Here is a 20,345-nt window from a genome sequence, read left to right on the forward strand (position 1 = left end):
GAATAGCATGAAGAACATTAGGAGAAGGAAAAATGAAAGGAAGAAAAGTCAGAGTGGGAGATGGGCCACGAGAGACTAGGGACTCTGGGAAACAAATGGAGAGTTTTAGAAAGGAGGGGGGTAGGGGATGGGCGAGCCTGGTGATGGGTATTAAGGAGGGCACAGATTGCAAGGAGCACTGGGTGTTACACACAAACAATGAATCATGGAACACTACATCAAAACCAATGATGTACTGTATGGTGACGAACACACACACACAAACAAAAAACTTCTGAAATATTCTGACCCCTATTCCCTTAGTGTTTGTTTTGCTCACATTACCTTTACAATCCCTAAGGACACACTTGATTAGGTTTCTTAAATTCAGGCAACTGATTTTAGCTCAGCTTACATGGATAAACATTCTGCTCGCAAAAGCAAAAACTCAAGCACAAAACATCATACCATTTAATATTGTTCTGTTTTTTTCAAGTGGACATACATGTACAGTCATCACTGAAGAAAAAACAAAACAGTATCCCCTTGCTCCAGGGTAAGGTCTGGGCATGGGATTCAGTCCAGCCCAGGGAAGGTTTTCTAACAACTGGTCATAACAGCTGGTTCTGGGATGAGCCAAGAAGAACCATCCTTGGCTCTGAGTGGAGTTATCAGAAGGGAGTGGGCCATTTTCCCCAGGGTGTTTAGTTGACAGAAATAAGCCTTACAGTGCAAATAGCAATACTTTCACCCTGATAAATGGAACGTGGTAAGAATGATTCCACCATGGAACAGAGTCAAGAGATGGAGAGTCCTGTTTGTTGAACATCCGTTACTGGGCACCAACTATGGTTACTGCAACACTGGAGACCGAGCTCTGAGGACAGAGTTATTATCAGAGTTATGGTAAAATCTCTGCCCTAAAGGACTTTGTCTTCCAGTCAAAGCAGGCTAGAGAGAGTAATCAAATAAATGAGAACAAGTTATAGAATATGTGACAGCTGTTAGTGCTCTACCAAAGAACAAAGCAGGGAAGGAGACTGAGTGTCAGGAGATGAGGGACGCACTTTTAAACATGGTGGTCGGGTGGCACTGAACTAATATTTGAGCAAAGATCTCAAAGAGACGAGAGAGTGCCTGGAGGAGCTTTCTGAGCAGAGGGAACAGCAAATGCAGAGGCCCTGAAGTGAGAGTGGAATGAGTGAAGAGGAAAATAATAGGAAATAAGTCAGAGGAGGATTTGGAGGATGAATCATATAAAGCCTTATTGAGCATTATAAGGATTTAGTATTTATCTGAAATGAGATAAAATGGGGCATCCCGAGCATCACTGTGGCTTACTGGAGACAAGGGTGGAAAGAGGCTGAACAGGAAGGGGTCGCTGCCCTGATCCATGTGAGGGATGTTCCAGCTTACATCAAGGTGATAGCAATGATAACAATAAGATGTGGTAGATTCTTGCAGAAGTCGGTTGTTAAGTATGAGAGAAAGAGAAGTGTTGAGGGTGATTCCAAGATTTTTGGCCTGAGCAACTGAAATAATTGGGATTTAAGTTACTGGGATGGAGAGTTGTGAAAGGGAGAGGTTTGAAATGGGGTGGATGGCATAGTCAAGAACTTAGTTTTAGAAATATTCAGTTTGAGATCTTATAAGATGAATCTTGAGGATGTTGGTTGAGTGCTAAATCCATCCATACTGAAAACCAGAATTACCACTTGGCTTTTTAGTTACACAAAGCAGAATATTTGCCCTACAAATTCTTTCTCGCTATCTCTGAGCATAAAATTCTCAATATGTTTCCTTTTAGAAGCCAACAAATTTCATCATTTACATGCCATCTGCAATTTTTCCTCATCAGTGCCTTTAGATACAAGATGTTCTTAAGAGTTAGCTCCCCTTGGGTTGCAAGTAACAGAGACCCATTTTAGATTACTTAAAGAGGCTAATTAGAGTTTTAACTCAGAAATGCTTCCAAAAAACACAAGTATTTGGATATCAAAAATTAAGTGTTCAACGGAAGCTACGTATTTAACTTGAGAATCCTTGTATTATTTGACATTAATCAAAAATAATCACCCAGGATCTGTACTGATATAAAGGCTTGCATACTAAATTCCATGATTACGAGTCCATGAAACTTGCACAGTTTAAGTAAGATGGTAAAAAACTACAGTAAGTGTTTTGAATTCACAATGTTCAGTCAAGAGGAAGTATATTTGATTAATAATAATCCTTCAGGCTGGCCTGCTTTAGCTTTCATTCATGCATTTAGCTACCCAATCAGTATTTAACCAGTGGTTTATAGCACCATGCTTGGCACTAGGGCCTGATGAACAAGACACAGGAAGATTCTTTCCCTGTAAAGTTTGCAATCCAGAGGGAAAAACAGTCAGCAAGCAAGCAATCAATGGCGTAATCTTAGTTCTTTATGTTTAAAGCATGATGATAATTCTGTTTATAGAGATAATCACAAAACGTTACCAAAATTCTTAAATAGGATTTAGAGCTAAATCCAGGACAAAGGTTAGGATGACTATTGAGAGTTGCCAGTAACAGGTACTTTAAAGGATCCTGTTTTACTCGCATTTTTGGTATCTTTAAGGAAAAATTATTAACATAAAAGTGAAAGTTTAACACATGCTTTTTATATATCTAGTCTTAGAATAATTAAGGATTTCAATGATTTCTATGAAATTCCCACCCAACGTAGGAATTTTTCCCTAATAACACCTGCAGATCGACACGCAGACTCTGAATAATTTGCAGTAATACAAATGTATCACCTTCAGAGAGATTTTATTCAATTGTTGGAATTCCCATCAGACTACAGCTCTGTGAGCAAAGGAGTACTGTCTATCTTTGATCACCTTACCCATGTCCTAAGCATGGAACAAAAATCCCAATAAATACTGGTGTTAAACGGGGCATGGATATTCTGATTAAATGGCTGAAAGAGAGGACAGCACAATTAAGACTATGTCTAGCAGTATCCAGCTACTTAGTTTGTAATGGAGGGAAGTTATATAACCTCTATAAGCCTCAGCACCCTCATCTCTAAGGTGAGGCTACCAGCAGCTTCCAAGTCACGGTGTTGTAAGAAGTGAGAATCAGTACACGAAAAACATACTTAGAACAGTGACTGCAGATCGCTCTGTCAACCATTAAAATCATAATTGCCATCATTACCGTTGTAAATTTCTACTTTAGATTGGGTGCCTATATGCTACATCTAAATCAAAAATTTCTTTTTAAAACTGTATTTCATTTATTATACATTATCATAACATTCCTATTGTCTTTTCCTCCTATCTTACCAATTTGCTAAGTTCTTCACTGATTCCATGATGATGTCACACAGTTGTGTATAATCATAATTTTCTAGCAAGTAATCACATCAATTATTAAGTCAGAGGAAAGAGCCAGATAAACTTGTTTGCATATATTCCTGCAATCAGAATTTTTGAATGATGCTGTGCTTTGAATATATAAATAATGATGTATATTTAAATCTTACTAATTCAGAATTGTTATTGAGAATACCAAACATATTTAGCGAGAAGTTCTAAACACAGAATATTTTCAGTTTAAGCATTTCCAAGCCCATATACTACTTGGTGTAAACACTGCTGTGTATTTTGAGTAAGAGATTGGGTCAGACATCCCCTAATAACTAGTGAGGGACAATACTGAATTATTACATGAGTTGGTTGCTTGCAAAGGTATGCTACTAAAGATTTATAATGGATTGTTGCTAAACTTTCGGTCTGCAATCTGATTATACTAGTAAATTAGTAATCAAGTTCTCTTTTGTATAGATCATACAAAGATGAATGTGAACTTTGCTAATCAAATTAACACTGGCTAACTAAAATCTAAAGTAGTAGAATTATGTTTAATATATATGTTAACTTACCCACAAAGCTAGCTAATGATATTCCATTTTATATTACTGGTATTCTTAGCAATTTTATCTAACAAATGTATATTCTTACACAAACTTGGGAATTAAATATAGATATAGAAATCAAGCAAAATTGATGTCTCATTCCCATAGGAAGCCAGTTAAGCAAACATTTTTACCGAGTTAATAAATTCTGAAAAGAAGAGAAACAATTTTCTGTAAATAAAAGTAATGCGTTGTTATGTTAAAAGTACTTCATCCTACATTCCCATTTTCCTTACCTATACAATGTTAAAAAATACTGATAGTTGAGGGAAACTGGAAGGGGAGGTGAACCATGAGAGACTATGGACTCTGAAAAAGAACCTGAGGGTTTTGAAGGGGCGGGTGGTGGGAGGTTGGGGGAACCAGGTGGTGGGTAATAGGGAGGGCACGTCTTGCATGGAGCACTGGGTGTTGTGCAAAAACAATAAATACTGTTATGCTGAAAAAAAAATACTGATAGTTACCTCCTGTGGTAGTTAGGAAGTTTAAATGCGCGAATGCATGTAAAGCACTTGGGACATAGAACATTCTCAATTAGTATTAGCTGTAATGATGACAATGACAAGGACAACTGAAGTGGTTGCACTCCAAGAAGTTACTAACACAATACAATGATTAAAAATATAACTCTTCTATCAGTTTAACTGAAATATATGTGGAAGACTATGGAATTGCAAATCACTGATCTTCCTGTAATGTAATTCAAAGCCAAGTTATGCACAGCTCCTAACTGCTGCTTGTGAATTTACCTGCGAATATACATAGCTAACAAAGACTCAGCTTTCAAGGCAACTGACGTCTCCAGTTAGATTAAATTTATTTGATAGAGAGAGAGATCACAAATGGGCAGAGAGGCAGGCAGAGAGAGAGGGACGAAGCAGGCTCCCTGCTGAGCAGAGAGCCCAGTGCCGGGCTCTATCCCAGGACCCTGAAATCATGACATGACCCGAGCCGAAGGCAGAGGCTTTAACCTACTGAGCCACCCAGGCGCCCCACGCTGGCATCTTTTGAATGCCAAAAAAGCATCAACAGGAAAGAAAAAAAAGAAGAAAACCACTCTTGACTCTCTGGTGTGAAATTTAACTCATTCACGTACACTGGAAATCCTCAAGCTTTGGGGAACTAAAAAAAAACATGAAAATAAACTAGGTTTATCATTTTAAAAGAAAAATGGATAGACTCAACACCCCACGCTAAGGTTTTTCAAAAGGTACACATTGATTTTCACATGGGGTTTCTATCTAAAGATCCAGGGACCTCAGGAAGACAAAGATATGTGTGTCTCTGAGTTTACAACGGTCTGGGATTGGATTTGTAGCATTCAGTGGGCTTACTGAGTTGGGCTGTCCAATTTTAAATGAGAAAGAAGGCTACCATAAACGACGTCCTTGCCATTCAAAAAATCGAATCTACGTACGAGTTTTCTTTGTGGTTGCGTTCACTGTGGTGCTAAAGGGCCCAGCACCAGCACTGTTGTAAGCCCGGACAGCTGTGTAATAGGCCAGATTACTCTTCAAGCCCCGGAGTCTGGCTGATGTCTCATTTCCTGCAACTTTCACTTTGCTTGATGTTTCTTCTTCTCCATTATTCCAGTAGCGCACCTGGTCGACAGGAAAACATAAAAGATGGAAAACGTTGACACAAACACTACCACACTTCCACAAAGTGGTTTTCATGAAAATGGGTACTATAATGTATTTATATTCATCATTTACACAGCAAATGTCCTTTAAGGACCTACTATGTGCTAGGGGTCCCACTAGATTCTGTGCCAGAGGAGAAAAGGGACTTTGGGAGGAGACAGAAAATAAACCAGATAAAGTCAAAGACAGTGAGAACTAAATACCCCTAGACTATAGCTAATTAAAGGAAAATGAGGGTGCAATGCAAATTTAAAAGAGCAGGCAGTTTCTCCTTCTCCTAACCAACCAGGTCCAAGCTCAACTCCGGAATGCTGGCAGCTCTGCTTCACCTCGCCTGGATGGTGGCGGTTCCCTCTGGGAAGAAAGCGAACTATCAGAGAAAAGACTATCAAAAAGCCAGCTGGCCACTGGTCTGTCCTCCAGGGATGGCCAGGTGTCAACAAGGCCACCTGTGCATGCAGAGCTGCTGAAGAGAAAAGGAAAGCAGTTAACACAGTTAAATTTAAGTTATGCTAACAGGTTTTCTTTGTACTTCATTATTCTGAATTGTGCAAAATGATCTGAGATGTTATATAAAGATAAATGCATATGGAGTATAAAGTATAAAAAAACTTAATGAGAATATTTAATAAAAAAAGAAACAAGGGTATGAAAAATCCAATAAAAATACATGTTTCCCATCTCCAATTCATGCTATCAAGTTTTGCTGTGCTGCGCTATAAAGTTCGGATTATCCAGAAAGTCAAAGCAAAACCAACACGAAGAGCAACAGCAACAAGACCACCACATTGTTCAGGAAAAGTATAAGCATTCCTCAGGCTGAGACTGGATATCACCATTTAATCGTGTAAAGCAGAGCCCAAACACTTAATTTAAATATGTAAGGCATATTTTTTTTGCTTTCATAAAGAAATGCATATGCTCTCTCCCATATTTCATGCAACGTGTGCCCTTTCTGACTTTCATTTATCTTCTCGATAGCAAAATATGAAAACAGAAGACCATTTCTATAATTTGTGGAAGTCAACAGCTGTTCGCGCACAATGAAAATGGCCGTTGATTCTTAGCCATCAGTCATGAAGACAGTAGACACTTATGGGGACTGTGGCAAAATAGACAGCCAAGTTCCACCTTAGTAAGGGAGTTACTACTTGGCTCTACCAAGGGAAGGAAGATCCAGTGGTTACAGGTCTTTTGTTTTTTTTAAGATTTATTTATTTATCTGACAGAGAGAGAGAGAGGAAACTGCTGACGATGGAACCCAACAGAGGGCTCGATCCCCTGACGCTAAGTTCATGACTAAGCTGAAATCGAGTTGGAAAATTGACCGACTGAGCCCCTTTTGTTTGTTTAAGAAAAGGAGAAACCTTTATTTTAATGTGAAATGGCCTAAATTTAGAGTTGGTTCAATTTTTGTAAAGTCATTGTATGGTCCAAACAAAGCTTGTTTATGATCTGCTTAGGGTAACCAGCTTTAGCCCTCTGGGAAAAACACACTAGAAGTTACAGTGTTTTGGGGAAAAAAAAAAAAGGGTAACTATGAAATTCTTTAGTTAAAAAAATTAGTAGAAAAATCAGATTTTTCAATAATGATCCTAAGTTAGCACACTAATAATGTACTAGGACAATATTTTCCCTACATATGTGTATGCATGTGTGTGTATATATATGCATGTGTGTATATGTATGTACATGTTTGTGTTTATATTTACATTCATATTTATATTTACATACAGGACCCCTTAAATCCATGTAAAATGCTGTGTCCATGTATATGTGTATGTGCATTACTCTTGGAAGAGTTATTAATTTTTATATAAACCTCAGAAGAAGGATAAGAACCCAAACGATCAGGACTAAATTGAATATGTAATTTCTACACCTTTAAAGCACTGAATTAACACTGAAACTTGATGATATTTTAGCAAAAAAAAAAAAAAATCTACATATCTTAGGGAACCCAGTATCATAGAAAATCACAAAGAATTTTTTTCATTAATTAAGGATAACGTACAAAATTGTCTTTTATAAAGCCACAGCCAAGTAAATTATTATTTTAAAGATTTTATTTATTTACTTGAGAGAGAGAGGGAGAGAGGTAGCAAAAGAGAGCAGGAGCTGGGAGGAGAGGGAGAAGTAGGCTTCCTGCTGAGGAGGGAGCCAGATGTGGGGCTTGATCCCAGGACTCTGGGATCATGACCAGAGCCGAAGGCAGATGCTTAACCGACTGAGTCACCCAGGCACTCCTAAACTGTTAATGGATACTAAAAACTGGTACACATTCCAAATTCAACAACAGTAAACACTAAGTAATATTAGGTTTAGAGGACTCCAAAATGGTAAGACACATTCCCTGCCCTTGAAACATTATCCACTTATTAACGAAGAATGACACAGAGTCAGTAATTAGAATAACATGTTACAGGCAGCCTGAAACTTGAAGCCTTGGGTATAGCATAGACTGGGGAAAGAAATCACATAATCATGAGCTCTTGAAACCCTCAATTAACAGATGGGACATCAGAGGCCCCCAGGAGTTAAGCAACTCAATCAGGGTTATCCTGTCATACACACTGGTCTCTGCTTATGGCCATTCTTTTTCTGGTATGTCAAATTACCTCAAGTTAAGTTGCCGAAGAAAGTGTTCCTCAAGTGACTGATTTAAAGAAGAAATAAAAATAATTTTTAATAGGCATAAGGAATATATCTTATAAATGTATTTATAAAAAGCACTTAAGGTTCTTGATAGCAGTATGCTTTTGAAGTACTCCATGTACCAGAACGAGAGATTTATTTTTGTATCTTAGTTGCTGACATGAATTAGAAATATTTAGACCATAGAGAAAATTTGTACCAAATTGGAATGTGATATTCATTGGAATTGATTATGTAATCTCCTTACATAGCTTTACTTACAAAATTGAATAAATGTGCATACAACTCAAACATAAAGAACCAAGGCAGTACATTAATATTCCCAATTTTCTATGAGTAGTTAATAAAATATGTCCTATAAAATTTTGCTCAAAAATATTTAATAAGGGTAGATAGATTTTTTTAAGGAGGGAAAAGTAAAAAAATAAATAAATAAAAGAAGAAGAATAAAGGAGGGAAAAGTCAAGAATGAAATAAAGACAAAGACCAAATTTTCCCCTCAGTTGTGTTTGTATTTAAATGGTAAAAGTCCTATACCTGAGAAAACAGACTGTAAGTCTGTGCTAATTCAGATTTTATAGACAGAATCACAATGCAGGGAAGAAGAAAGGAAACCATCTGGACTGAAGGAAAACTTCTGCAAATATAATTGTGTGGTCTGTTAACTATACTTCAATTTTAAAAAAAGATATATCTATAGATATATATCTATAAAATAAATAAATACATATTTATTTGTATAGCACTTGGTGGAAAAAAGAGTTACTATAACAATGACAGAACACGAAAATTTCATGTACTAAAGACAAGCAGAGAAAAATATTACAAAATACATAAAGAATCCTGCTAATAAGAAAGAAAGTTAGCTGAGTAGGCTTGTGGGAGTCTAGCTACAAGATACTGATCTGAAGTGGATCTCAAAATAAGTATATTTAAAATGTCCAAGTTCACTAAAGAAGGGACTGAATCTATGTTGAATAGAATAGAAGATTTAAAAAAAGTATATTTTAAATATACTTATTTATTTTATTTTATTTTATTTTATTTTAAAGATTTTATTTATTTATTTGACAGAGAGAAATCACAACTAGGCAGAGAGGCAGGCAGAGAGAGAGAGAGGGAAGCAGGCTCCCTGCTGAGCAGAGAGCCCCATGCGGGACTTGATCCCAGGACCCTGAGATCATGACCTGAGCCGAAGGCAGTAGCTTAACCCACTGAGCCACCCAGGTGCCCCTACTTATTTATTTTAAATAAGTATATTTAAAATGTCCAAGTTCACTAAAGAAGGGACTGAATCTATGTTGAATAGAATAGAAGATTAAAAAAAAAAAAGAAAACTGGATGGATTTGAAAAATATCAGAAAAATACAGTATTAACAGATAAAGTCAGTGACAGAATTAAGCTAAAGACTACATGATTGAAAAGAGAATTATAGTTGGGGGAAATCGGAGGGGGAGACAAGCCATGAAAGACTGTGGACCCTGAGAAACAAACTGAGGGTTTTGGAGGGGAGGGGGGTGGGGGATGGGTGAGCCAGGTGGTGGGTATGTAAGGCCACGTAATGCATGGAGCATTGGGTGTGGTGCATAAACAATGACTGTTGGAACACTGAAGAAAAGTAAAATTAAATTAAATTTAAAACAAGAAAAGAGAACTAATACATCCACAACATGGAGAAAAAAATAAAAATTATGAAAACAAAGAGATATGGAAGATCAAATGAGAAGTTCCAACCAGAGTTGCAGGACAGAGGGAGGAAAAGGCAACAATTAAAGAGAACATGTCTGAGAATTTTCCAGAACTGAAGACACATATTTTCAAGTGGTAAAATCTGAGTTGGGCAGGGGGTGGAGGAAGAGCAGTGTGTGGAATAAAAGGTAAATCCACTGCAGAGGAGCAGGCAGTCAGAATAACTGTGCCTCTCAACATTTTCCATCACCATATACCTGAAAGTAGCTCAACCTCTGGAATATCTGTGTATCACTGTGCCTTGATTTGCTAGTATGGAGTGTGCACCTGTGAAGAGAGACAGCTGTACTCCTTGGCATGGCAGACAGCAGGAGGGGCAGATGCCAAGCTCTGGTCACACACCTGAGGCAGTTGTCTGTCTTGGTAATCAGCATAGCTCTACCATCCAAAGGAACGCCTACACATACTAAGCACTCAGTATTGTTGAGTTCTTAATGACCTAACAAATGTAGTCAGAAATGCCTCCTTCCTTTCCACCACAGAAATTCAGAGATCCCCAAACACTAGACATTTCCTTTTGAATGCTAATAAGCTATCTGGTGGGTGCTGGCTCTTGGATAGCTTTAGAATGGGGACTGGTTGCCAGGGGAACCAACCTTATAATAAGTAGAGTATGGGAATCTCAGCCCCACCTCCTGACCAAGGACTAGAGGTTGGGTCAGTTAACCAATGATCATTGATTTAATCCATCACGATTGCAGTGAGGCCTTCATAAAAAAGCCCTAACTGAAGGTTCTGGACTGGTGAACTCACTAAGGTGTTGGGAGGGTAGAGCTCCTGGAGAGGGCATAAAAGCTCTGTGTGTCCCCTTCTACAGACCCTGTTTTATGCCTCTCTTCCATTTGTCTGTTTCTGAGTTGTATCCTTCATAATAAATATGTAATAGTAAGTAAGGCACTTTCCTAAGTTTTGTGAGCTGTACTGGTAATGTTGGGTCCCCCCCCAAATGGGTACCCCAATAATGGGTCTGTGATTAAAGGAGCGAAAAGTCAAGCAAAGCTTTATTTCGTGCCAAGCATCAAGAATCAAACCGACCCTCAAACAGACCGGTGGGGGCCGCCCCTTACAGAGAGGACGACCCCTCCCTGCTTTCCAGACTAACTTTTATAGAGCAAAGGCCATGAGGTTGGGCCTGGCCACGCACAGGTGGCCGATGAAATTGTAACACACGGAGAAAGCTGCAGTCCTAGGTGACCAATTGAATTACAATTTACCCTAGTAGACATTTGAACAAACCTATCACCTTGTTCAGAATTGGGGCCCAGAAGGTGCCCAAAGGGGGGGGCCCATACTTCTTGGTTGGTAGCTAGGAGACAGTATGCGCCCCCACTGATTGAATACCTCCACCTGGCCTGACCCACCCTTGTACTTGGACTTTGTTACCTGGGACTGGTTTCCAGGACTTGGTTTTTAGTAAGTTCCCCTGGGGGGTGGGGGGCAAAGTCAATTTAAGTTTTACAACAAAATGGCATTGAACCAGGGTGGGGCTGCTCTGGCTGAATAGGCCCTTACAGTAAGATCTCAAACTCAAGGAGGAGGTTGTGGGAACTCCAGATTTATAGCCAATCATAAGTATAGGAGGCTTGGCATCTGAAGGGTGTTGAGGGACAGAGGGGGGAAGGTAGGGGCAGGCAGTCTTGTGGACTAAGCCCTTAATTTGTGGTATCTAAAGTTAACTCTAGGTTTATGGTGTCAGAATTGAACTCAATTTTAGGACACCCAACAGGTGTAGGAGAATCGGTCAGTGTAGAGAAAAAACCCCACATATTTGGTGTAAGAAGTGTTGGGTGGATACAGCAGAGAGGAAGAATCTTTTTTTTTTTCCTTTTATTCGCCAAGCTAAGTACTCAAGTCCTAATATTCTTTGCATCTATGAAACAATGGAACTCCCAATTTCTTGATGACATAATATAATTATTTTTCTTCAGAACCATAAAATCCTATCACAGGCCAATGTATTTCTATCTGGATAAGTACAGAGAAACAAACTCGAGGAATGTCATGATATAAAATGCCATCTGTATTTCTGCAAGTAATTTGATTGTTCCAAAAACGAATGTCTCTGCTCCAAGGAGTCCTTCATATTATTGCACATGAGATGCCACTTAATTAAAACTTAACACAGAATGCAATTTATAAAAGGAATGTACTGAAAAATGGCACTTTCTTTAGCCATCAAAGTACAGGTATTAAGTCAGAAATACTATTTTAGTAGACTAAAATCATTTTGTTTATACTTAAAAGATTTTCAGAGAGACAAATATTTCAACTTAGCTTCAAATGTATTTAGATAAAGACAAGGCAGGAAAAATGAATTCAATAGTGTTTTGGAAGACAAATGTGGATCTATCTTCTATTCTTCCTTACATGGTTCTCAGTCATTGGAGGGCTGACCCATGTGCTGCAGGACCTTGGCCCTCTGGCTTCTCACTGGATTTGGTCAATAGAAGACAGGAGATGGGAGTGTAGGAGGAGAGAGGCTATGATATTTATTCCCCTGAATCCCTATGCAGGGACACAGTTTGCTAGGGACTACCTTTGCCCTAACAAAGAACAAAGAACACACACACACACACACACACACACACACACACACAGAACACAAACTTTCAGTTATAAAATAAAAGTCATGGGGATCTCATGCACAGCAATGGTAATTGTGAAGGGAGATCCTAAATGTTCTCGTCACACACACATACACACACAAAAAATTTGTAACTATGGGTGCTGATGGATGTTACTAGACTTACTGTGATGATCATTTTACAATTTATACAATATCAACTCATTATGTTGTATACCTGAAACTAATATAATGTTGTATGTCAGTTATAGCTCAAACACACACGCACCACTACCACCACACATACAGAACTCCCTTTGAGCAACTCTGGCTCACACACAGTGACTGCTCTCTCTAGAATAACCAATCCTTCCTCTGAGCCTAAAGTCTGCATTTCATTCACTCGAATTCATTTTTGCCTGCTTCCTATTTGTTTAAATGTGTCTCAATAGTTTCTATCCAATTTTCCCAAGTTGCATTTGACTAATTCTAGAATGAATTAATTCTAGAATCAGTTAATTCTTTGCCTGATAGTATGGAATTAGACTTCATGTACTTTTCTTTTTTTTTTTCCAGTAGAATTTTCACACTCTCAGAAAATAACTTAAATTTTTGACATCTTTTCTCTTTGTAATTAAAATGTTTGAAACCAACCACATTCTCCACAGCTGTTTAGAACAGGAGTCTGGATGAAGGTATTGATGAGGGAACAGAAGGCAAGCTGAGGACAAAGCAGAGGCAGACACCCCACAACACCTCCCCCCCCTGCCCCACCATGGGGTATAGGTGATGCTCCTCAGGCACTCCTGGCTGCCCTAAAGGAAAAACAAATAGTTAATTTGTAGAGATCACAAACCTGCAAGACCTGAGTCTCCCTCAATTTACAAATGTCCCAGTGATTTACAAGGAAGAAGCTTTCTTATCAATAGCCTAACTTCCAAAGATCCTAACTCCATTCCTGAAGCCCTAACATCATCTTCCCCTCCATAAAATTGAGGGAGGTAGAGGGAAATATAAATAAAGTTAAGTTTCTTCTAAACCTGAAGTTCACTGATAAGGATGTGTGATAGCAGGAATGTGGCATTCCTCCAGGAATCTCCCAACTATACCTTACTGTTAATGCCTTATTAAAAGGAAAAACAACCTTAACTTGAAATGGCAAGACCTGAGGTATCCTGTGGGTCCTCTTCAGCATATGAAAGTTCTTTAAACTCTCCCTTTTCCTTACTTCCCCCAACCCCATAGTATATTATAAACCACCCCTCACACACGCGGGGAAGCAGCTCTTTCTGCCAATGGGTCCTGTCCCCCTGCTTTAATAAACTACCATTTTGCACCAAAGATGTCTCTAGAATTCTTTCTTGGTCATCAGCTCCAGACCTCACCCCACAGAACCTCACTTATATTCTAAAACTTCATTGATATCAGTGAGGTTAATAGTCATGCATTTTGCACACATTTTTTGGTTTTGCTCCTCTCCCACTCATTTAAAAAAATCACTAAGTATCCCCCAAAAGTGCTAATCTATATTATCTCACAATTGTAGACATTTGTTTCAATCACTTATCAAGGTCATTCTCTCCAGTTTTATTTTTCAAGACACATAATGGCTTTCAGAAATTGATGGGAGAAATTACGCTATAACTTTGGAGCTTTTGTTCCTCCGGCACCTGCTACCCATGAACTTCAACCCTTTGCATCTTCTTTATCATGCCTGCATCCCTGGTTCCTATTCAAAGGGCACAAGAAAGATCTGAGCCTGAGTGTTACGGCTTAGCAGATGAAATAAATTGGAGCCCAGGGAAATGAGCTCCTCAACTACTACTTGGTCAAATCAGAAAGAAAATTAGTCTGGATGCTAATGATGATGTGTGCTCAGCATGCCACGTGGCACACGATCAACCCTCGCTGAGATGAGAGAAAAGCAGGAGCTATTAACAATTTTAAAGCCATATTGGGGAAACTGCAACCCAGAAAGTCAGCCACACGATTGTTCCATGTTCGTGTTTAAATCATTATTGAACCTAAGAAAATATATATTTTTATCTTCGTGTAATTACATAAAATATTTCTTAAGATTCTACAAATTAGCATATCTTTCTCTTCCTATTTAACAAGCACTCGGGAAAGAAAAAAATTTTTTAATTTATTTTTTTATTATGTTATGTTCTTCAGCATACAGAACAGCATTAGTTTTTGATGTAGTGTTCCATGATTCAGGGAAAGAAATTTTCACTAGTTGTTTCCCTTCAACACCTTATTCATGCTGCATTTGGATGTTAGGTTTGCGGCTCTTTATACAGACAGGCAAGCTGCCATGCACCCCAACCCACAAATAATGTCAAAGTAAGTCCCATTTTCTCTTTGCCTCTCTCATCTTTTTGCCTCCCACCCTGAGGGCAACACACCAGCACCAACAGAAACAGCAGCACTGAACCACGCATTTGGATTATACTAGGTCTTTCCATGTTTCTTCACTGCTTTTTCCAATTTTTCCTTCCAAAGAGATATTATCCTAGTGACCAATGCTCCAAACAGAGAAAAGCCTAAGTCTCTTCCAGCCATTTTGACAGTAGCTGCTTTATCTCATTTTATTCTCCAATGATGCAGTGTGTTATTTACTATTATCATCTTTATTTTTTTTTTATTTATTTTTTTTTTAAAGATTTTATTTATTTATTTGTCAGAGAGAGAGAGAGCTAGCACAGCAGACAGAGTGGCAGGCAGAGACAGAGAGAAGCAGGCTCCCTGCCAAGCATGGAGCCCGATGTGGGACTCGATCCCAGGACGCTGGGATCATGACCTGAGCCGAAGGCAGCCGCTTAACCAACTGAGCCACCCAGGCGTCCCTATCATCTTTATTTTAACGGAGCTTTGGAGAGCTTTAATAACTTGCTCAAGGCCACAGCAGCAAGAAAGTGGAGTCAAAATTGCATTTATTCAATCAACACATATTTTTTTGCATGCCTCCCGTGTGCCAGATAGGACTCCTGGCACAACTGAATAAACAAGCCGACTTCCCAGTGCCTGGTGGAGCTCATCCTCTATCCTAGTGGAGTTGGCTGCAAGTCTGTCTAATTCTAAGACGGTGTGGACTTAATAAGATCCTATGCTGGCTCTCTTTGGATTCTTTGGTTTTCTCTTTCATTCAATCACTCTTTCATGACAAACAAAAGAGGTATAACTCAGCTTTCTTATAGAATATTCTTATCAGCTTACATTTATGTATTGCAAAATTAACATCTATATGTCCTCATGCTGCCAAAAAAATTGCCAGCAACTGCTACCTTGGCTGTGATGCTTTGAAAACCACAAAGCCCATTTATGTATATTCTCTTGTTTCTCTTAACTATTTCACAAACTACAACCAGCAGCTCTCGAATTACCATCCTGTCTTGTGGTTTGTAAAGGGCAAGGTTATTAACGGGGATGTGCATCTCCGTCCATTGTCTGAGGCATGCATAATGTGTTTGTTTATTTTCCTTAAGTTAATTTGATTTACCACTGAGTTTCATATCTTGCTCAGCTAATGGGAAATTCAACCTCAGTCACTGCTGGGGCGCCCATTCCCAAAACCTTGCCAAGAAAACTTAATATTACATTGATTTGATCCCTTTAGTTCCCGGACCATGCTTGGAGAATGGGAAATCATTGATCCTTGCTGAAAGTGGGAAATAGATCTGTTCCCTCCTGTGGTCTTACCACCAACATGGAGACTGCCAGGTAGAAAGGTATGGGCCCCCCAAGATTTTGTAAGCATCAGATCTTTGTTTCCACCAAGGTCACCTGGAATTTCACTTCTATTTTTTTCTCAGTGGCATTTGCTTTCTTCTTACCCTCCAGGACACATGGAACTAACTCCTTAAGGGCTTGAGTTTTGCAAACAAACCTAGGGAGAAAGGGCTCTCGCAGGCAACTCGTCTTGACAACTATCATAAACTTTCTTGAGGCAAAGAAGCTTAGAGTGGAAGAATTGCTTAAGGATATTTACTGGGGAGAATTCTACAAATTAATATTTCAGCAATTCTTTTGAGATAGGGCTTGCATTTAGGGATTGTTTACAACTATGAGCCAGAGACAGCAAGAAGCACATAAGTGTCTAATACCATTCAGTATTCCCCCAATCCTAATAAGGTTAGGCCAATTACTGCCCAATTCTGCAGGTGTGGAAAACGAGGCTCACATAGTTGATGCGACTTTTCCAGCACAACCAGTAAAGTGGCAGTCAAGATGCCATGCAGGTTTGAGCTCAGAACTGCTTCCCTTTCCATCTCCCTCCATCCCACTTACCTTCCCCCTACAATTCCATTTCTCTAATCACTGGGGAGAAAGTAGGGGTTGCTTCTTAATTCACTGTCATGGAATTAAAGGAACTTTCCAACTAAATGTTCTTGGCTTCCTTTCAGATGCTGATCAAGGCAGTTTGTGGTGTTTTACTTCTCTAAGTCTGGGCAGTTCTGTCCCTGGTCAAGTTTCTGTGTTTCCTACTAAAAATCTACATTGACAAAAACCTACTTCTAGATATTTGGGTTCAGTGAGTCCAGAGAGGGCTCTGGGGTTCATCTTTAGCAACAATTCAGGTAATTCTGGTGAAGGCAGTCCACCATGCCATCGTGGAGCCCTGCTGCTCTAGCCTATCTTTTCTCTGCTTTATCACTGATATTTATTCAAGTCAATGTTTGGTTACCAGGAACAGAACTCTCTCAATTCAATTATAAAGGGAGTTTACTGAAAAGGAGGGCAAGGTGACATTATGAAAAAGAATACCGCCCGTCTACTTGAGAACTGGACAATTATCGAAAAGCTATTCTGTTTTGCTTGCTGTCCCTACAGCTCCATGGGTCCTTGTCTCCTCCACTCACTGGAGTTGTAGCAGAGTCTGTCTGCTCCATCTCACCTGCAGCAAGCTTTGTCCCACTCGCCCGTGGCATTAACTTGAGAAGCCTGAACCGGGTCCTACATTCCACTTATCACTGCATTACCCTCAGTAATTGCAATCTCTATATTGCTTAGTTCAACATATCAAACAAGAATCTGACTAGCTCCGCCTGACTGTCCATGGATTGTGTGGCCGCCCTGGTGTTATAGTTGGAGGTTATGTGGGCAAGTGGAGGGGTATATGGTCCTGTGTTGCGTATGTGCCTGTATAAGCCTGCCCCTGAATCAGGAGTGACAAGCATGAGGGAGGGTCCTTAAAAAGATGGCTGTGAGTGGGGATGAAATCAGAACTGTGATTCTTACAATATCACCGTCAGAGAAGTCTTCTTAATTACTTTTGGGGTGCCTGGGTGGCTCAGTTGGTTAAGAGTCAGACTCTTGATTTGGGCTTGGGTCATGATTTCAGGGTCCTATCGGGCTCTGTGTTCAGCAGGAGTCTGCTGGAGATTCTCTCTTCCTCTCCCTCTATGCCTTCCCCTGCTTGCATCCTCTCTCTCTATAGGGAATAAATACATAAATCTTAAAAAAAAAAAAAAAAGACTTAGTTTTTATCTTGCCAGTTCTCAGCTCAACTCCTTCCAGCTCTAATGGCTCCCTACTAAACACGTGGCCAAATCAGAACAGTTCTTCTCAATATTCAAAGCCATATGTGACCTGGCTCTCCTGTGTCTATCTGCAGACATCCCTGCTATAGGAACCTTCTTCAGCAGGTGGGTCACTACTCCCTCTAGTCCTCCAACATGCCATGCTTAATCAGGAATTTTCCATCTTCTCACTTTGCTTATTTTCCTTTAAAGTCCCATTAAGCCTATGGCAGCTTTCAAGACTACTTATTACTCTTGACCATCCAAACACCTCCTGTGTTACCTATTCTGATGGTCATTACATTTGGTCTTGTGCCACACTATGTTTCAGATCTCTCATCTTACTTCTTCAAACAGAGTTCGTTAAAGGCAAGAATTAGGTCACAGACTGAAGGCAAGAATTAAGTTATAGACAGTTATCTTCTGGAGAGTCTAACAGAGAATCATATAATGTAACAAGGCCACCAAGAAGGTAAGACAAAGAAAGAGCTGGATGAAAATCATTTCATATTGGCATAAATATCTTTTGAACTTAAATATTACAGTTCAATATCACTCTTATCTTTTAGTCAATCCATCTAAAAGATTTGGCTCATCTGATATATGATCTCCTTCCATATTCTTTTTTTAAATTAAAGATTTATTATTTTTGAGAGAGAGAGAGACTGAGAGAGAGCAAGGGGAGGGGCAGATGAAAAGGGAAAAAGAGAATCTCAAGTAGACTCCATGCCAAAAATGGAGCCCGACTCGCAGCTTGATCCCACCACCCTAAGAACACGACCCAAGCCCAAACCAAGAGTCTGATGTACAACTGACTGTACCACCCAGCCGCCCCACTGTTTTTTCTTTCTATCCCAAGTTATTTTCATTCAGCTTATTAAGTTAAACCCAATAACCACTAATAATTACATGGGACAACATGCTAGTAAAATTTCAACAGAAGTCAGACTTTAAATGTCATTGTTAAAAATAATTTTAAATGGAAGGAGACAAGGTACCGTGGCAACATACATATACAGTCTACTAGGTTTATTTATTTTTTATTTTTTAAATTTAATTTTATTTTTTTCAGTCTTCCAAAATTCATTGTTTATGCACCACACCCAGTGCCCCATGCAATACATGCCCTCCTTAATACCCACCACCAGGCTCACACAACCTCCCATCCGACTCCCCTCCAAAACCCTCAGTTTGTTTCTCAGAGTCCACAGTCTCTCATAGTTTGTGTTGGAGAGGATGTGGAGAAAGGGGAATCCTCTCACACTGTTGGTGGAAATGCAAGTTGGTGCAGCCACTTTGGAAAACAGTGCGGAGATTCCTGAAGAAATTAAGAATAGAGCTTCCCTATGACCCTGCAATTGCACTGCTGGGTATTTACCCCAAAGATACAGATGTAGCGAAAAGTAGGGCCATCTGTACCCCAATGTTCACAGCAGCAATGGCCATAGTTGCCAAACTGTGAGAAATAGCCAAGATGCCCTTCAGCGGACAAATGGCTAAAGAAGATACAGTCCATATATACTATGGAGTATTAGGCCTCCATCAGAAGGGATGAATACCCAACTTTTGTATCAACATGGACAAGACTGGAGGAGATTATCCTGAGTGAAGAAATAAGTCAAGCAGAGAGAGTCAATTATATGGTTTCACTTACTTGTGGAGCATAAGGAATAACACAGAGGCCATGGGGAGATGGAGAGGAGAAGTGAGTGGGGGGAAATTGGAGGGGCAGTCTATGAGTTTTAAAAGAAATTACCTCATAGCCGAGCAAATGTCCATTGCTTAACTTCCAAGGAATGGTATTCCATGACACTTCAATTTCTGAGGAAGATAGGCTATTTGCAGATACTTGAGACGGAGCTATTGTAGGCTCTGTTTGGCAACAGAAAGTGAAATACAATGATTATTTTGGTAGTTAATTTAAAAATCTATTGAAGGTCTTATTTTTAAAAAGGCACTTTAATATATTTGGAAAGCCAATAAAACACTTTATCAAAACATTTGAAAACATAAACCAGGTCTTGATCTGTTTCCCTGCTTTGGGAGTAGGTAGACTTTCCTTGAGAAACAGCAGCAGCAAACTCTTCTTTCCTCTGTTGCACTTTTTTCTTGGTATCTTTTCTTCCCTTCTTTCCCTACGTTCTCTCCACCAGTTTCTCATTTCTTTCCCCTCCAACCCAGAGCTCTTGGGCATTCCAATGCACACAAATGCTGCCTGTTTGTTTAATTTTGTCTTGCCAAACAAAGTCATGCTCTACAGAGTTCATTTACTCAATAAACATTTAGT

General features: G+C 39.3%; 1 protein-coding gene across 1 annotated transcript in view; it reads right to left on the minus strand.

Annotated features, from left to right (window-relative positions):
- Positions 1-20,345, minus strand: part of CNTN3 (contactin 3) — a 349,115-nt gene that overhangs the window by 14,888 nt on the left and 313,882 nt on the right. The window contains exons 19-20 of the mRNA XM_045992376.1: positions 19,815-19,930; positions 5,343-5,526 (exon numbers count right to left, since the gene is read on the minus strand). Of these exons, the coding sequence (XP_045848332.1) occupies positions 5,343-5,526; positions 19,815-19,930 (300 nt within the window). The remainder of the gene's footprint in view (positions 1-5,342; positions 5,527-19,814; positions 19,931-20,345) is intronic.

The sequence above is a fragment of the Meles meles genome, chromosome 20 (genome assembly GCF_922984935.1).
Source record: "Meles meles chromosome 20, mMelMel3.1 paternal haplotype, whole genome shotgun sequence".
In the NCBI taxonomy this organism is placed as follows: Eukaryota; Metazoa; Chordata; class Mammalia; order Carnivora; family Mustelidae; genus Meles; species Meles meles.